Below are 15,867 nucleotides of genomic sequence, written 5' to 3'. Positions count from 1 at the left end.
CTTTAACCAGTGAGAAAGAACTTTAAGAGCCATAGGAAAATGTACCCATTTGGTTGGTCAGCATGAAACAAAACAGCATTCTTTTTTCTTCTCCCCAGGGGAAAATGAGGAACCTGAATGTTGATGTTCTCACACCAAATGATCTGACAACATTTATAAATGCATTTGCAGGATAGGGTTAACAGGAGAAGAAAACGAAAGGAACCTATCCTTTCAAACACTCTCTGATTTCATTATAAAATCAACCAAAAGAAAAAAAAGTAGGGTTCTTGGGAATTTTTTTCTCAGAAAATGGGTAGAACACACTTTCTTTTCTTTTGCCTTTTCTAATTTGCCTTTGTGCACTTGACCCAGGAAACTGTACCTGATTACATATCAGAGAGAATAATCAACCTAAATTGATGACTGACATTTTAACAGATTAAACAGTAATATTTCACCACTGAAATCTTGGACAGTTTTCTAAGGGCTCTTTTTACAAGTGGGCATCATAAATAGCCAGCGCATTGAGGGTTTAATTATGAAATCAGAAGGCTTGATTCACCACCCTCTCTTCAGAGCCCAACACCTCTTCATTCTCAGCCACGATGCCTTAGAGATGCAATCACAAGCACTTACCTTGTTTATTTCTCGGTCTTCTTCAAACTTTTCAGGCACAGCTGAGTCCTGAGTGGGCTCCTGCACATCAGAAGTGACCTCCTTCTCTCTGCCTGGCAGAGGAAACTTTTCTTTCTGTTCCGTTGAGCGTTCTGATTTGAGAATGCTATTGAGATAATTTTCTGACTCCTGCTTAGCACATTCAAGCCGGTTTTCCAAATCCTTTTGTTTACACTTAAGTGACTTTATATCATCTTTAATAATCTTCTGTCCTCCTGAAGATGTATTTTGCTTGATGGATTTTGCTAAAGCTAAAATCTTCTTTAATATGCCATCTTGTAAACGGAGTCTATTCTCTAGTTCCTGTAAGTGGAGAAAAGATTGTCACAAAAAGTACCTCCATTCAATGGTCACAAGAGTTAATAGGCTTTTGTAAATCCCAGAGGATTCTCCTCCACTAGTGGAAAGCATAAAAAATTCACCAATTCATATCACAAAGAAGAAACTCTGGGCAAAATTTAAACCAATGTGGCATCCCAGATCAAAATCCCTCACAGATTGTATAAGATACTAGAAGTTTATAAGAAGTAACAGAGAAAATTCTCACAACGCAGTTCCTAGAACATAGGAGGCAGTCAACATATATTTGCTAAGCATATATTTTGTTCAAGATACAGCTTGAAAAGAATTTTAAAAAATCATTTAGAATATACCTGCATGAATCTAGTATTAATATTTACCATTCAGAGCAAAGCTTAAATCAATCTAGCTAATGCAATATCTTAAATTTAGCAGGAACTCAATCAATATTTACTCAATGCATGAACAGATCAGGCTGATTTGAGAACTCAAGACTTAAAAGGAAATTAAGGAACTAATGTGTTCAGTGGTTACTGACGTTACTGTTGAAATAGAATAAGCCTTAAAGTTACTAGGTGAACTATACAGTATTTGTTAGTCACTATCCTAATAGACTATACAGTATTCATCCATTCATTCATTCATTCATTCAACTAGCAGCAAATATTATGACAGGTTTTTTTCATCTTTAAAATTTTTCAAGTAATCTCTACACCCAATGTGGGGCTCAAACCCACAACCCCAAGATCAAGAATCATATGCTCCACCAACTGAGCTAGCCATGCACCCTTATTATGATAGGTTTTGAAGATACATAGATGAATAAAATATAGTTGTGTCAGGTTCCTCATAGAAGTAAACAGATAACTCTAAGAGTGAGAGAGACACAGAAATAAACAGACAATTGTAATAGAATGTGAAGAGATCTATGCTAACAAATATGCACAGGTCATTGAAATATATTAAGCTGGAAGAAGGGAGTTAGTTCCAGATCGCATTTTAGAATGGTCGGGGTGCAGCCATGGGGGCACTGCCATGGAGATGGTGGCAGGTTCAGGCAGAGAGCCCATTTGGAAATTAATGCAGGGGTATGTGAGGTGAGAGCCTGATCTAAAGAGGCAATAACAGGGGTCTTAGAGGAGGAATACATTTTATAGATATTCTAGAGATGAAAGAGACAGCACTTAGTCTCTGACTAGATTGAGGAGTCTGGGAAAGGACGGATAGCCAGGTTTCTGAGTGAAGCCTGGAGAGATGGTAGAGATATTCACAGAGTCAGAGGACACAGAAGAAAAAGCAGGCCTATTGGTTAAGGAGGTGAGAGATGGAGAAAGGGAAGTTGATGAGTTGTTTTATGGACATACTAAACTACAGATAAGTGTACAGCATCCAAATAGAGATGTCCAGCGGAATCAGAAGACCTGAGCTGTAGCCCCTACTCTGTTATGTCACCAAGGTGACCTTGTAAGTCCTTCATGTCTCTAGAACCTGGCTTACCAGATATAAAATGAGGCGCCTGAACTTAATGGCCTCTGAGATTCCTTCTACCTATAATAGAGGTTCTATGTTAATTTTTTAGGAGAAGCCTGAGCTGGGCTCATGTCTAACACCCAAACAGTTATCCATGCACCCAAACAGTGCCTTGGACATGATGAGCCCTTAACATCTGTCAAATGATCACTGTTAAAAAGGGAGGTAGCGCTGTCACAATCTCAGGCCATGGAGGAGAAGGTTTGCTTGATTCCCAGGTCCCAAAAAGAAAGAGATGAGGGAGCACTTGGCTGGCTCTGTGGAAGAGTATAAGACTTTTGATCACAGGGTTGTGAGTTTGAGCTCCATGTAGGGTGTAAAGATTACTTAAATAAGTTTAAAAACTGGAAGAAAAAAAAGAGAAAGAGATGAAGAATTCCCACACTTATGCCAGCAATGCTGCTCTGAGACTCACCCCACGGAATCTCCAGTTAAGGAGCTATCAAAGAAGTAGCTGAAAAAATGCTTTACTTTGTTTTCTTCTAGAAGACAGCTCTCAGGCTTGCTTATGTTGGCTAAGCAAAGAGTGAGAATCTAAGGAAGGTTTGTTTTTTTTTTGTTTTGTTTTGTTTTTGTTTTTTTGTTTTTTTGTTTTTTTTTAAGGAAGGTGTTTTAAGGATGTGGGTAAAAGGCTGTGATCCTCATTTTAAGAGGCTAGGTGCTGTTGGAGTGAGGAAGAAGATTTTGGAAGCTCTAACCTGGAGAGAGCTCTAATTTAGACCATGCATATAAAAATGAGGTAAAAATTATACAACTCCCATCCACCCTTGATAAAGAATGCAAAACTGAAGGATTTCCCCCCTTGGTCTTGTGGCATCAGATATATTTTTTGACTTCCCAGTAGTACCTCCTGGAATCACTGTGCTGTCTTTGAAACAAAGATCTCCAGGAGGTATAGACTGGTCATGGGTAGAGCTGTCTCTGATGGTCTGCAGTGCAGAAAAATGTTCAATTCAAATTATAAATGGACTTGGTCACTAAAGAATAACATTACCATTCTCTACAACTAGTCAGAACCTTAATTATCTTACTCTTCTGAAGAATAACTGGATTTCTGACTAAAGATGCAGATTTGTTCACTGTAAATAATATTGATTTTGTTTTGATGTCCATCATGTCCAGACACTATTTAATACCTGCAGTTTCTGCACTTTTTCCTCAACTGCTATTTGATCCACAGGCTTATCAGAAAAACTGGCAAATTCCTTGGAGATATCGTCCAATGCAGTATTCAGATCTGTGACGCAAACCTGGTATGAGTGGTGCTCTTGAACGTGACCTTCCAATTTTTGCACAGAATCCTAAAAATAAAACCATTGACAATTCACCAATTATGCCTCTGAATTTTCTCACTCAGAAAATAAATTGTTCACAAACACTTGTTTTATGAGTTTTCATCTAGAAACAGGAATAGGGCCATAAGTTGTCCAGAGTTCTTAAGTAAAGTTTTTAGTAGTTAAGGTATTTCAATGAAAAATCAACTCCTCCCCCCAAAAAATGGCTTATTGAAATCACATGTTTATCCCATGATTTTCTGCCTTCATTTCATTCCTGAAGACAATTTATTTCTTAAGAGGTTTACAAAACATAAACGCTTCAAATTATATCATCAAATCACAAATACCCATAATAAAGTGGCTCCCTTAATTATCCTTCTTAGTAAAACCAAATATCCACAGTTGGAAATGAGACTATATGAGATCAGCCTAACCTCACATTCCTTTCCTAAGAATTAAATTCAAACATTGTGTGTTAGGAAAAAGTAATCCTAACTCAAGAGCAAACCCATCTTCAAGTTCTATTCCTGAAATAAGAAAATAGGGTAGCCATATCTGATCAGGAAAGTAATAATTATTAAGCTCAACAACTTACAGTCAAGTGAGTATCTCTTTACCTCTGCACATGTCCTAGAATCTGTATTAGCAGGATTTCTTATCCACATAATCCTTACATTTAATCTAACTTCCAGTATGCAAAGAATTATAGACAATTCTCATGAGAATATACTCCCTCATGGCAAGCTGACATTGATCTCTTAACTCTTTCACTGTAGACCACTCAAGAGAGGGAAACTGATGAGGTTTATACCAAATAATGAATGTACAGCTGACCCTGAACAGCATGGCCTTGAACTGTATGAATCCACTTATGCACAGGTCTTTTGTAGTACAGTACTGTAAATGTATTTCCTCTTATGATCTTTTTAGTAACATTTTCTTTCCTTTACAATAAAGCTTACTTTATTGTAAGAATATAATTTGTAATGCATATAACATGCAAAATATGTGTTAATCGACTGTTTATGTTATCTGTAAGGCTTCCGGTCACCAGAAGGCTATCAGCAGTTAAGTTTTCAGAAAGTCAAAAGTGATACGCAAATTTTCAGTTGTAGGGGGGCTCAACACTCCTAGCCCCCACATTGTTTAAGGATCAGCTGTAAATTATTCCAAAGGATAGATGATGGATACATGGATGTATGGATCACTTTGACAGCATCACTTTCAGACAGATACTTAAAAACATCTGGGTGGCACAGTTGGTTAAAGATCCAACTCTTGGTTTTGGCTTCCATCATGAGATTGACCTCTGCATTGGCTCCCATCTCAGCAAGAAGTCTGCTTGATATTCTATCCCCCTGGCCCACCTCTGATCCCATGCACACATGTACTCTCTCTCTCTCTCTCAAATAAATAAATAAATCTTTTTAAAAATCTTAACCCTTTGACTACTGAAAAGGAGAACTTGGATGAGAAAAAATGTCATCATCAAACAATATGCAATGGATTCCTCTAGCACAAAACTGATGGATTGATTCCTCCATCCTTGAGGATTTAATATTTATATCTAAAAATGATAAATCAAATGTTAAAAGTTCTTGATTTTCCAAGAGAACAAAAAATCATTCCGTATACAAATATGACAAAATATGACAAAATCATGCATAATTATGACAGTCATTTAAAATTTCAATTTGACCATGTCACCTGTAGCTGTTGGAGGAGACTTTCGTGGAGATGCTTTATTTCCAGCCAAGGCTTTTCACTGAAGTTGGGATTTTTAGTGCACTCTAATAGGTAACTTCCTTGAGACTTTAACTCTTTTAGCAATGATGTCAAATCTTGTGCTTTCTGGAGGAATTTCTTATAAATTTTTAACTGGGCTTTCTTCTCCTGCAAACCATGTTGCAGAGCAAAGCCCGCTTCCTGTTGCTTTTTTAGTTCTGTGAGCATTAACCTCAGGTCCTCTTTGCTTTGCAAATATTTCTCTCCTTCTAGTCGAAGCTTTTCTTGATGGCTACGTTGAACAAACATTTTAGAAATGACGACTCTTAGCAAGTTGGAATGCGTTTCACATACTATAGGACAACATACATTATAATAAAAAACATTAAATAACAATAATGGGACGCCTGAGTGGCTCAGCGGTTGAGCATCTGCCTATGGCTCAGGGCATGATCCTGGAATCTCGGGATAGAATCCCACATCAGGCTTCCTGCATGGAGCCTGCTTCTCCCTCTGGCTATGTCTCTGCCTCTTTCTGTTGTGTCTCTCATGAATAAATAAATAAAAATTTAAAAATAAAATAACACTAACATAAATGATTCCCAAAGACTTTTTTGGCATTATGGAATTCTAGGTAGCATTAAGTTAAGCCCAGAAATCAAGACAGACGTTATTTGCAGTATTACTAAAAAAAACTTTTGTTCCATAATTCGACCCAAGAACAAACACTTACTAATTCAGATTCCAAACCATTATACTGATTATACCTAAATGGAATTATATAATCTTATATTTTTCTTTCTCATGTAAGGAAAATAAATAATCATTCAGTATATTGGTTTGTACTTTCTATAACTTAAATTTAGTTTTGATCTGTTTGTCTTCCCAGAAAAAATATAAAATTCCCATTTCCATTAAACAGTAAATGGGGCAGCCCCGGTGGCTCAGCGGTTTAGCACCGCCTTCAGCCCAGGGCCTGATCCTGGAGACCCAGGATCAAGTCCCACATCAGGCTCCCTGTATGGAGCCTGCTTCTCCCTCTGCCTGTGTCTCTGCCTCTCTCTCTCTCTCTCATGAATAAATAAATAATAAAATCTTTTAAAATAAATAAATAAACAGTAAATGTATCATTTGAGATGTCATATGAATTAAGAATTTTCACCAGAATTATGTCCACTGAATTCAGACAACATTTACAAGGTTTACACATTTAAGGATCTCTTAGAATATATTTTTAAAAGCATAATTATTCTACAGTAATACCATGCAGACACTGAAATTGTCTGGGGGATGGGGTGTTTGGTAAGAAGCAGAGTGTTGAAAGTGGAATCATAGACAATGTTAATTTGTTACCAAGAATTCCATGTTTGATGAACCAGCCAAAGTAAACACTGCCATAGAGCTATGACTGTACTTCCTATCTGATCCAGAGAACTATTCATCTTCATTTCTGCCTCTGACATTGTGGATGCCCCTGACATTACCGACTTTTTCTCTCCAATAGATATTATATACAAATCCAGGAGGCAGACAAAACATACTTGTTATGGCTTCACTGTGCAATGAAAAGTCATGAAAGTAAAGGCATTGCCCTTTACCTTAGATATGTGTTGGCTAAATGGAGTGTGTTGTCCCATTGGTTCTTGATATCAGTAAGGGTCTTTGGAGCCAACGGAGCCTTGCTGCTCTCAGCCTGACTCATGATGGTCTGTATTTTAGCGTCCCCTTCAGGCTTTAGTAAAATGATTTCCTGAGTTAAATAAAAAAGATCGTAGAACCTCATTTGCGTAATATAGGGAAAGTACATATGATATCTTTTTATTTAGATTCTGATTGCAGAAATTTCAAAATTATCTTTTAATATGCCCAAAAGACAATATTTCCTTCACATTTATGGAATTGATTCTCAATAAATATTTTTCAGGTTGATGTCCTTGCATTTCTGCTCTCCTCTTGATTTTCAACTGCCTTCAAATAAGATATATGTCCAAAAGACCCAAACCCTCTTCCTATCCATTCCATTATTTATAGATAGAGGGTCAGGGTAACAACCCAAACACAACATTTTTATATACTCAAGATGAGACTTACAGCTTTCCACAGGAAAATGCAGTGCCCCATGTCAACTCTTATCCCTCCACCACTACATAATTAATTTCCATTCCCTGTTCTCCTTCCCTCCTTTGCTCTAAACAATCAAGTTCCTCCCTTATTGGAAATGCTACTTACTCCAGATTCACTTCCCCTGGAAAACCTTTCACATATAATCCCAATCACTTCAGTTAGCCTCATCAACCCTTATAGCTCACTGTTCATCACCATTTCCTCCTGCAATAATGTTTTGATTAATGTAATTTCAATCCTTCTGGGTTCCTTTTGAGCACATATGCTTCTGTCCCCTGTATTTTTTTTTTTTTGTCCCCTGTATTTTTAACTAGCCATGTCTATTGAATCTCTCCTTAGATAAAAAGTGGGCTGGAAGGAGCTGGAGGTTTCCCCTGCCCTCTGCAATTCCCTCAGCACCTAATAACCTTTATGAACCACATGGCACACTCGATATCTAATAACCTTTATGAACCATACATATTCACTTTGAAGAAGAGTTCCTCTCCAGCTCTGGCCTTGATAATGCTGATGCCTCTCTGTACTGACATATATTCTTTTTATATCCTAGCAAACTCCCACCACCATAGCCCCATAGGCACTGCCCTTACAAAGAGGATATGCCTTCTCTCTTCTGTCTGCTTTAAAATAATTTTAGATACATCACAGCCCTTCTATCTTGTAAGCTCAGTCACCTGAATGCTTCAACCATTCCACAATGATCCTGCTGCTTTCCATTAAGAAACAAATCTTTGCAGTTTTTCCTCTAAATCTTTTAAAAATTAGAGCTCACTCTGTTCACTTTGACCTCTGAAATTTAGTTTCCACAGTTATACCTTTATTTTTTGGATTCTTTCCTCAAGTGGCATTTTGCCTTCAGATGAATTCAAAACCATAAGGGACTCTTTAATCCCTGCTATCCAATGAATGACATCATGTGCAAGATCATTAAAGCTCTGGTCCTCTGTAGGAGGTAACTTATCCTCTTCATCAATTTCACATAATTGTCTCAAAAATGTCTGATATCTATCAATCAAGTGTGTTGATTCCATTATTATTTCTTCTTCTTCAGTGAGCCCATATTCCTTCAAAGAACTGTTCAACTGGGCCATAGATTCAAACTGTTCCCTGTAAATTCCAAACATTATTGAAAGTTTATAGCAGCCACAACATCATGTAAGAAACTGTGTTAGCAGAAAATAAATTCATACAAGATCAGCTATACCTCTTTCCAGCTACAGCTTCGCAAAAAAGCTCAGTTTTCTCTCCTGATTTTTCCATTTCTATCCATTTCTCTTCCTGACTTGTCAGCCACTTGCTCAGATTTCTGTGGTCATCCTGGAGTCTAAAAGGACATTACATATGTTAAAATATAAAATAAGCAAAAAGTGTTCTAAGAAGAGAAGGTTAGCATGAATTTTATAAGCTAATCAGGTTTTTACTACCTTTTTTTATTATTCTTTAGAGAAAAATTAATTTGTAACATTAAAATCTGAACAATACCAGCCTGCATTATAGTGGGATTCTATAAAGCAATGAGCTACACAAATGTATCATAAAAAGTAGGAAACAAACAGAAAACACTGTTGGACTCTCCCCTTAACTATTACCATTTTAGATAATTTAAAGAATTCTCTTGACTTCTATCTTCCTAGAGACAAACTTAGATTTGGAAATATGTATTTTATTTGTGAAATTTCTATGTATTGTATATCCTAATGCTAGCTGTACTGAGGCACTGAACACATAAAGGTACCATTAGAAAACATGTTATTTGAATATCACCTTTATTTCCTACCTCAGTAGCTGCTGCAAGTGGTCATTAAGCTCCTTTGCTTGGGTCTGGCAAATGGAGTCCATCTTTTCCAATTCAATTTCTTGATTTATAATCCAACTGTTAAGCTCCTTAACATGTGCTTTTGGTAGATGCTTCTTCACATGATTCAGTACAGTTCCCACCTGCTGTATTTTACTGCCTCTTCCTTCAAGAGTCAAGAAATCCTTAAGAAAGACAGAAACTCAATGATGCTCTACTGGCAAGTTGAAGCATGGCCTCTATCACTTTTCCAAGTCCGTATGTGGACGTGCCACCTTTTAAACATCCACTAGAGGAAGAGCTATGTAAATACGGCTAACTTCAATGGCAAATGATCAAAAGATGATTTCTATTAGTTGTAGAATGTGTGTATACATCTGACTTATTGGAAATAGCATCAAGCAAAATAATGCAGGACCACCATGAAAGTCATTAGGAATAAGATTGGGAAAGCAGCATTTTTCTTTCCTCAGCTTCTAAATACTTACTCCCTTCTGCTAATCAACATGTAAAACTAAATACATGATTCTCTATCTAACTTTGTCCAAATCAGAATTTTATTTCAATGTTTGTGTTTCAAGATTTGAGCATTAATTGCTAAGACTCATACAATGGGCAAAATTAAAGGCAAAAAATAAAAAAACTAAAAAAAAAAAGTTGGAATTTAAACTAAAAAAAAAGAGTAGAAAGGCAATTCTATCAATAAAGAACAGTATCATCAAAGCAAGGACTCAAACAGAGAACATTCAGCACTACTCAGAAGCTTGAGAGCATGACTAATCATCAACACTAAAGTACTAGATAATCTAGCCTAAAGTGATCAAGATTTAAGGATGCCATAAGCATTTTAAATGCCCCTATGCACATTACTTTTATTCTGGGCTGCCCTCTACTACACTTCAGCCAGCTGATTTAAAGTTCACTGAGATTTTTTTAAAGGAAATATTACTCAGAAAAAAACAATAAAAAGTCAAGAGACCTCTCTCTCAAGAAAGTAAAGGGATTTCAAAGTCCACATTAGATAAGACCTTTATTTTTTAACAAATATAATTTTAACTTGACTAGATTTACCAGTGAACACTAAGTCAAACAGCATCTTAGAATAGGTGTGAAAATAGACCTTGTTTAAGTCACTCTCACCCTTACCCAGTAAATATGGAGTTTCAAAATATTTGGGGAAAAGTCACTTGTTTGGAAACATTGTAGAGAAATTAGTAAGTCAAAGTAATTCTTTTTATTTATATTTTTTTTTAAGAAAGAAAGAGAGAGAGAGCTCAAGTGGGGAGAGGGGAGAGGGAGAGAAAGAGGGAGACGGAGACAGAGAGAGAGAATCCTAAGCAGGCTCCACACCCAGCATGGAGCCCAATGTGGGGCTTAGTCCCACATCCCTGAGGTCATGACCTGAGCCCAAATCAAGCATGAAATGCTTAACCAACTGAGCTACCCAGGTGCCCCCAAAGTAATTATTTCATCTACTTAAATACAGTTCTTTGCCTCTAGTATTTTAGTTTTGATAAATTTTGATTAAGATTTATATATATACATATATATGTATATATATCTTACAGAAAGTTTTTGTAGCTTTTGTTCCACATTTTTTTTTGTTTCTGATGATTCAAAACACTCTTTAAGGTTCATTTTAATGTTGCCAAACCAGTCATTAAAGTTCTTGCACTGATCTGCAGGAAAAAAAAAAAAGAAATTGTATTCATTCAAGGGAGACTTGAGATACCTTGTTAAAGTGAGAGACTTTGAAACTTGCTTCCTGTGACATGGCTACAAGTCATTGTATAAAGTGGTAATAAGTTGAAACCCAATTTTGAAGATTCTGAAGAATAACTGTGGTATATTTCCTTCTTCATTTTTTTTTTAGCCTTTTTTTTTTTTTTTTTTTTAAGGAGGTTCCATGCCCAGGATGGAGTCTAACACGGGGCATTGAACTCATGACCCTGAGATCAAGACCTGAGCTGAAATCAAGAGTCAGACATTTAACTACATCCCACAAGCACCCCAAATTGTAGTATATTTTCTATACCAAACCTCCTTTCCAAGCACATAGGAGATCCAAAGACACTTGCAGGGGCAGCCTGCTCACAGACAAATCCCCAGACTCACTCACCACAGTGAGCAGGTCAAATGTGAGGATGTCGGTGACCTTCTTTCATGAAATAAATATTTGGGGCTTGAAAGATATAGATGTTATTTATGACAGGCATAGATCAGTCAGTGCTTCCCCATGACAGATTTAGCTGAATGAATCCCAAATAAATAAATAAATAAATAAATAAATAAATAAATAAATAAATCTCTTTCCTTAACTAGAATCTCTGCAACCATTTGTAAGTGAAGCTTAGACAAGCCTTCATGTTCACAATACTTATTGATACTTCCAGATTCCCAGAAACAATTAAGAGAAACATTGCACTCACCATTTAATAACTTAGAAAAGTGATCTTGCAAGACACTTTTTTTAGTATTAAATAAATCACTGACACTTTCATATTGCTTTTTTAATTCAGAGAGTTCAGGAGTCAGACAACCTATTTGATTCTCAAGTAACATCATACTGTGCTTTTGTTGTAGGATTTGCTGCTGTATCTCCTAAATACATAAACAAACAACCATTAAGTCTCAAAATGAGCTCAATTTACACAAACCATAATAGATCTCCATTGTTTTTTGTAAAAATCTAAATGATATTCTGTGGGGTGGATTCGCTTTATCTTAGCCAGTAAATGTATAACACAATGCAATTTAATATCAAATAATTACCATCCACAAAGCAATTCAAAGGTGATACTGCTAAATATACACAAATTGTTTTTCTGAGTTTTTCCCCTGACTCTCATTTTTTGGTAACTATTTTTATTAACCTCAAGAGGCCAAAGTCATCAGAGTTAAGTATGAAAATAAATCTGAATCGTAGGAGAGGAGAAACTGGGACATACCTCTAGTTTAGTAAAGATCTCTAAGCTGTCAGAAGGAGACAGCGCTTTTAAGAGGGACTCAGTCATTCCCATCTGGGTCTTGGCTTGGTCAAGATCCTCCCTTAGCTCAGCTGTGCTGCCACTGAGTGCAGAGCAGTTGGATTCTCCTATTAAATGCATTTTTACATTCTCCAGCTTGTTTAAAATGGAAGACTCCATGACCTGAAATCATGAGACATGTGGTAAGTCTGTAGGGGACTTTATTTAACTAGATTTTAAGACAACTGCATTGCTAGAGAGTGAGTTGATACTTTGCTTCATTTCAATGTGAAATTAATTCTTCATTGTTCTACATCACTGATACAATTCAAATCATTTAAAAAAGAATAACATGAGGGATGCCTGGGTGGCTCGGCAGTTGAGCATCTGCCTTCGGCTCAGGGCGTGATCAAGTCCCACATTGGGTTCCCTGCGTGGAGCCTGCTTCTCCCTCTGCCTGTGTCTCTGCCTCTCTCTGTGTGTCTCTCAATGAATAAATAAATAAAACCTTTAAAAATAAATAACTAATTAATTAAAAAAGAATAACATGAAAAACTGATTGACATCCTATCTTTTTCCCAAAGGACTAATTTGAATCCTTCCCCCTTTAAACAAGTTTTATCTAGCATATCAATTGAGGTGCCATCGCATAGCACTCATTTGAAAATATATAGTAAAAATTAAACAGCCAGCATTTACTGTTTATTATGCGCACAGCTTTGTGGTAAGCACTTTAGGTACAAAATACAGGATTTAGAATGTTAAATGATTTGCCCAAGATCACAAAGCTAGTAGGTGGCAAAGCCAAGACCTCACCAGAAAGTCTGACTTTAGAGCTCTTCTTCAGCCACTATGCACTCTGATCTAAATAAAATTGTAACAAATCTCTTCACACAATAGAAAATCACAGTTGGGGCAATCTCCCTGCTTCCCCATGCAGCAATTAATAAACACAGAATCACTTGAGCCATATTCTCCTTCTAATGGCCAAAAGACACTCCAGAGGAAACCCTTGTTACTTTACATAGAAGCATGGCAACATCTGTACCTCTACACAAGAGTCCTGGAAATAAGTGAAATGGGAATAAAACAATACAAAAATCATACCTATTCTAAACAGATATAATGAACTATGCCAACTATCAAAAATTTAGTTAGACAACATAGGAATTGAATAAAGGTGAACTAAATAATGATTCTAATTTTATTTTATTTTAAAGATTTAGAATTCTGGATTATGAACATTATTTTTTCTAAGATTTATTTATTTATCTGAGAGAGAGAGAGCATGCACAGGGGGAGAGGCAGAGGGGGAAGGAGAGAGAAACCCAGGCAGACACCCAGCTGAGTGCAAGTCCAACACAGGACTCACGACCCTGAGATGACGAGCTGAACCAAGAGTTGGACACTTAACCAACTGCACCCCCCAGGCATCCCGGAACATTACTTTAGAGGGCTTTAATTGCAACTTTTAAATAAAAATTCTCTTACCTGCAATTCAAGAGGCATTTCACTGCTTTGAAGGAGAAACTGTATTTTAGCCACTCTTTTAGAAAACTCTGAAGATTTTTGTTCATGGACTTGTAACTCTTCCTATAACAAATAATGTTAACAGAAAATATCTTTTTAGTTATACTTTATTTTCTGGGATCTATGATGACTATTACTATATACAGAAACTGAGAGAGCCTTTGAATTTCCCCAAATCACTTGTTTTTCGAAGGAGTCCTGAGAGTTATGAACCCAAGTGACTTTATGAGTCAGCGAAATGTTACAGCTGAGTGAAGCAGCCTAACTGTAAGATGACAGAGGGGGTCAGGCTTGTGCCACACAAGAATGTAATCACTTCACACTGTATTTCCTAGATCTGTGCATACAAACTGTGCGGCCATATGTGCACACATGCGCACACACACACTGTTGGCAGAATCTGGCCCACAGGCTGGCAGTTTACAATCTTTAACTTCTTCACATTTTTGTTTTTATTTAAAGATGTTATTTATTTATTCATGAGAGACACAGAGAGAAAGGCAGAGAGAGAAGCAGGATCCCTGCGGGGAGCCCAATGCAGGACTCAATCCCAGGACCTAAGCATCACAAGCTGAGCCAAAGGCAGACGCTCAACCATGAGCCACCCAGGCATCCTTAACTTCAAATTTTTAAACAACCTGCACTTCAAGGCATTAAGACTTATTCATTCACACTTAGCAAATCATAATATCTATCATCATACACAAGGAAATTCAAATCTCTACACATTTTTGAAAACCTTTTCCAAATGTATAAAAATGGATAAGTGAATTTAAAAATGGTTAAAATAATAAAGATTAGAGAAAAAATGAGACTGGAAGCATCAGTCTTGACATACTATAAAGCCTTCATGTACACATACATATTGTTTTCTATTATACTGAGCCAGATATAATTGCCAATATTTGATTATTTTCTGACCTACAAAGATAGAGATTTCATATTTCATATGATATTTCATATGATCCAAGTGAATAATATATAAATAAGCAATTAGAAAGAGCTCTTCCTAGGGTTAAAAGAGATAACTTGAAATCTTTGAAAATCATTAAAAAAATGGCAGGTTATGGTTTTAAAAACTAGTCTTTTTTGAAGCTCTATAAAGATTTTAATACTTGGCCTGGCATTTTTTTCTAATCTTTTGAAAGGAGAGGCTGCTTAATTCAAATTATGAAGATTGTCCATATTCATGATGTAGATCAGGGGTTAACAGTCTAAGGGCTGGCAGTCTTTTTTTATAAAGGAAGTTTTATTGGAACCCAGTTATTTTCAAGCATTTATGAATTGTCTATGACTGAATGCTTTCATGCTACAACAGCAGCATTAACCAGTTGTGACAGTGACCAAATGATCTACAAGCTTAAAATATTTACTATCTGATCTCTTAAGAAAAAGTCTGCCAATCTCTGGGACCTATAGTGACTCCCTGGGAACAATTATACGTTTTGGTAAGGCCTCTTCTAGGAGTTATTAACATTCTTTGTACCATAAATGCCTCTGATAGTCTGGTGAATCCTGTGGATCCTTTGCATAACAATGTTTTAAAAACAAAATAAGATAAATTATCTAGGATTATAACAGAAAACAATTTTACTGAGTTACAGTTATCAAAATATCAAAAATAATTTCTGCTATAGCAATATATATGTTTCTACATTACTATCTTAAATAAGAAGACCTAGAAGTGACGTTACTAAACACCATAATTTCAAACAGTGATAAAGGGTAACAGTTACAACCAGATAATGTTCAAAGATATCTGCGATTTTCTTGATAACAAAGTCACATGTAATATTCATCCTACTATGTTTATTGACTGTATTCGTAATTGGAACCAATATTACATTTTGGTTAGACATTCATAAAAATAAAGATGCAATTTTTCCCAAATGAGGTCATTTTATTTACAAACACTTGGGGGTCTGTGAACCCCAAATTACTAACACCAGCTAACATCTTCCTA

General features: G+C 36.3%; 1 protein-coding gene across 5 annotated transcripts in view; it reads right to left on the bottom strand.

The window, feature by feature from the left end:
* The window catches only part of SYNE2 (spectrin repeat containing nuclear envelope protein 2), a 319,917-nt gene that overhangs the window by 159,686 nt on the left and 144,364 nt on the right, over positions 1-15,867 (bottom strand). For all 5 annotated transcript variants that reach the window (XM_025442804.3, XM_025442803.3, XM_025442805.3 and 2 more), the window contains 11 exons: positions 13,866-13,967; positions 12,357-12,557; positions 11,838-12,009; positions 10,975-11,087; positions 9,391-9,593; positions 8,818-8,937; positions 8,429-8,720; positions 7,088-7,239; positions 5,472-5,781; positions 3,624-3,788; positions 619-960 (listed from right to left, as the gene is read on the bottom strand). In XM_025442804.3, coding sequence (XP_025298589.1) covers positions 619-960; positions 3,624-3,788; positions 5,472-5,781; positions 7,088-7,239; positions 8,429-8,720; positions 8,818-8,937; positions 9,391-9,593; positions 10,975-11,087; positions 11,838-12,009; positions 12,357-12,557; positions 13,866-13,967 — 2,172 coding nt within the window. The remainder of the gene's footprint in view (positions 1-618; positions 961-3,623; positions 3,789-5,471; positions 5,782-7,087; positions 7,240-8,428; positions 8,721-8,817; positions 8,938-9,390; positions 9,594-10,974; positions 11,088-11,837; positions 12,010-12,356; positions 12,558-13,865; positions 13,968-15,867) is intronic.

Source organism: Canis lupus, chromosome 8 (assembly GCF_003254725.2).
Source record: "Canis lupus dingo isolate Sandy chromosome 8, ASM325472v2, whole genome shotgun sequence".
Classification (NCBI taxonomy): Eukaryota; Metazoa; Chordata; class Mammalia; order Carnivora; family Canidae; genus Canis; species Canis lupus.
Note: the sequence above shows the minus strand (reverse complement) of the source record. Positions and strands in the feature narration are given on the sequence as shown.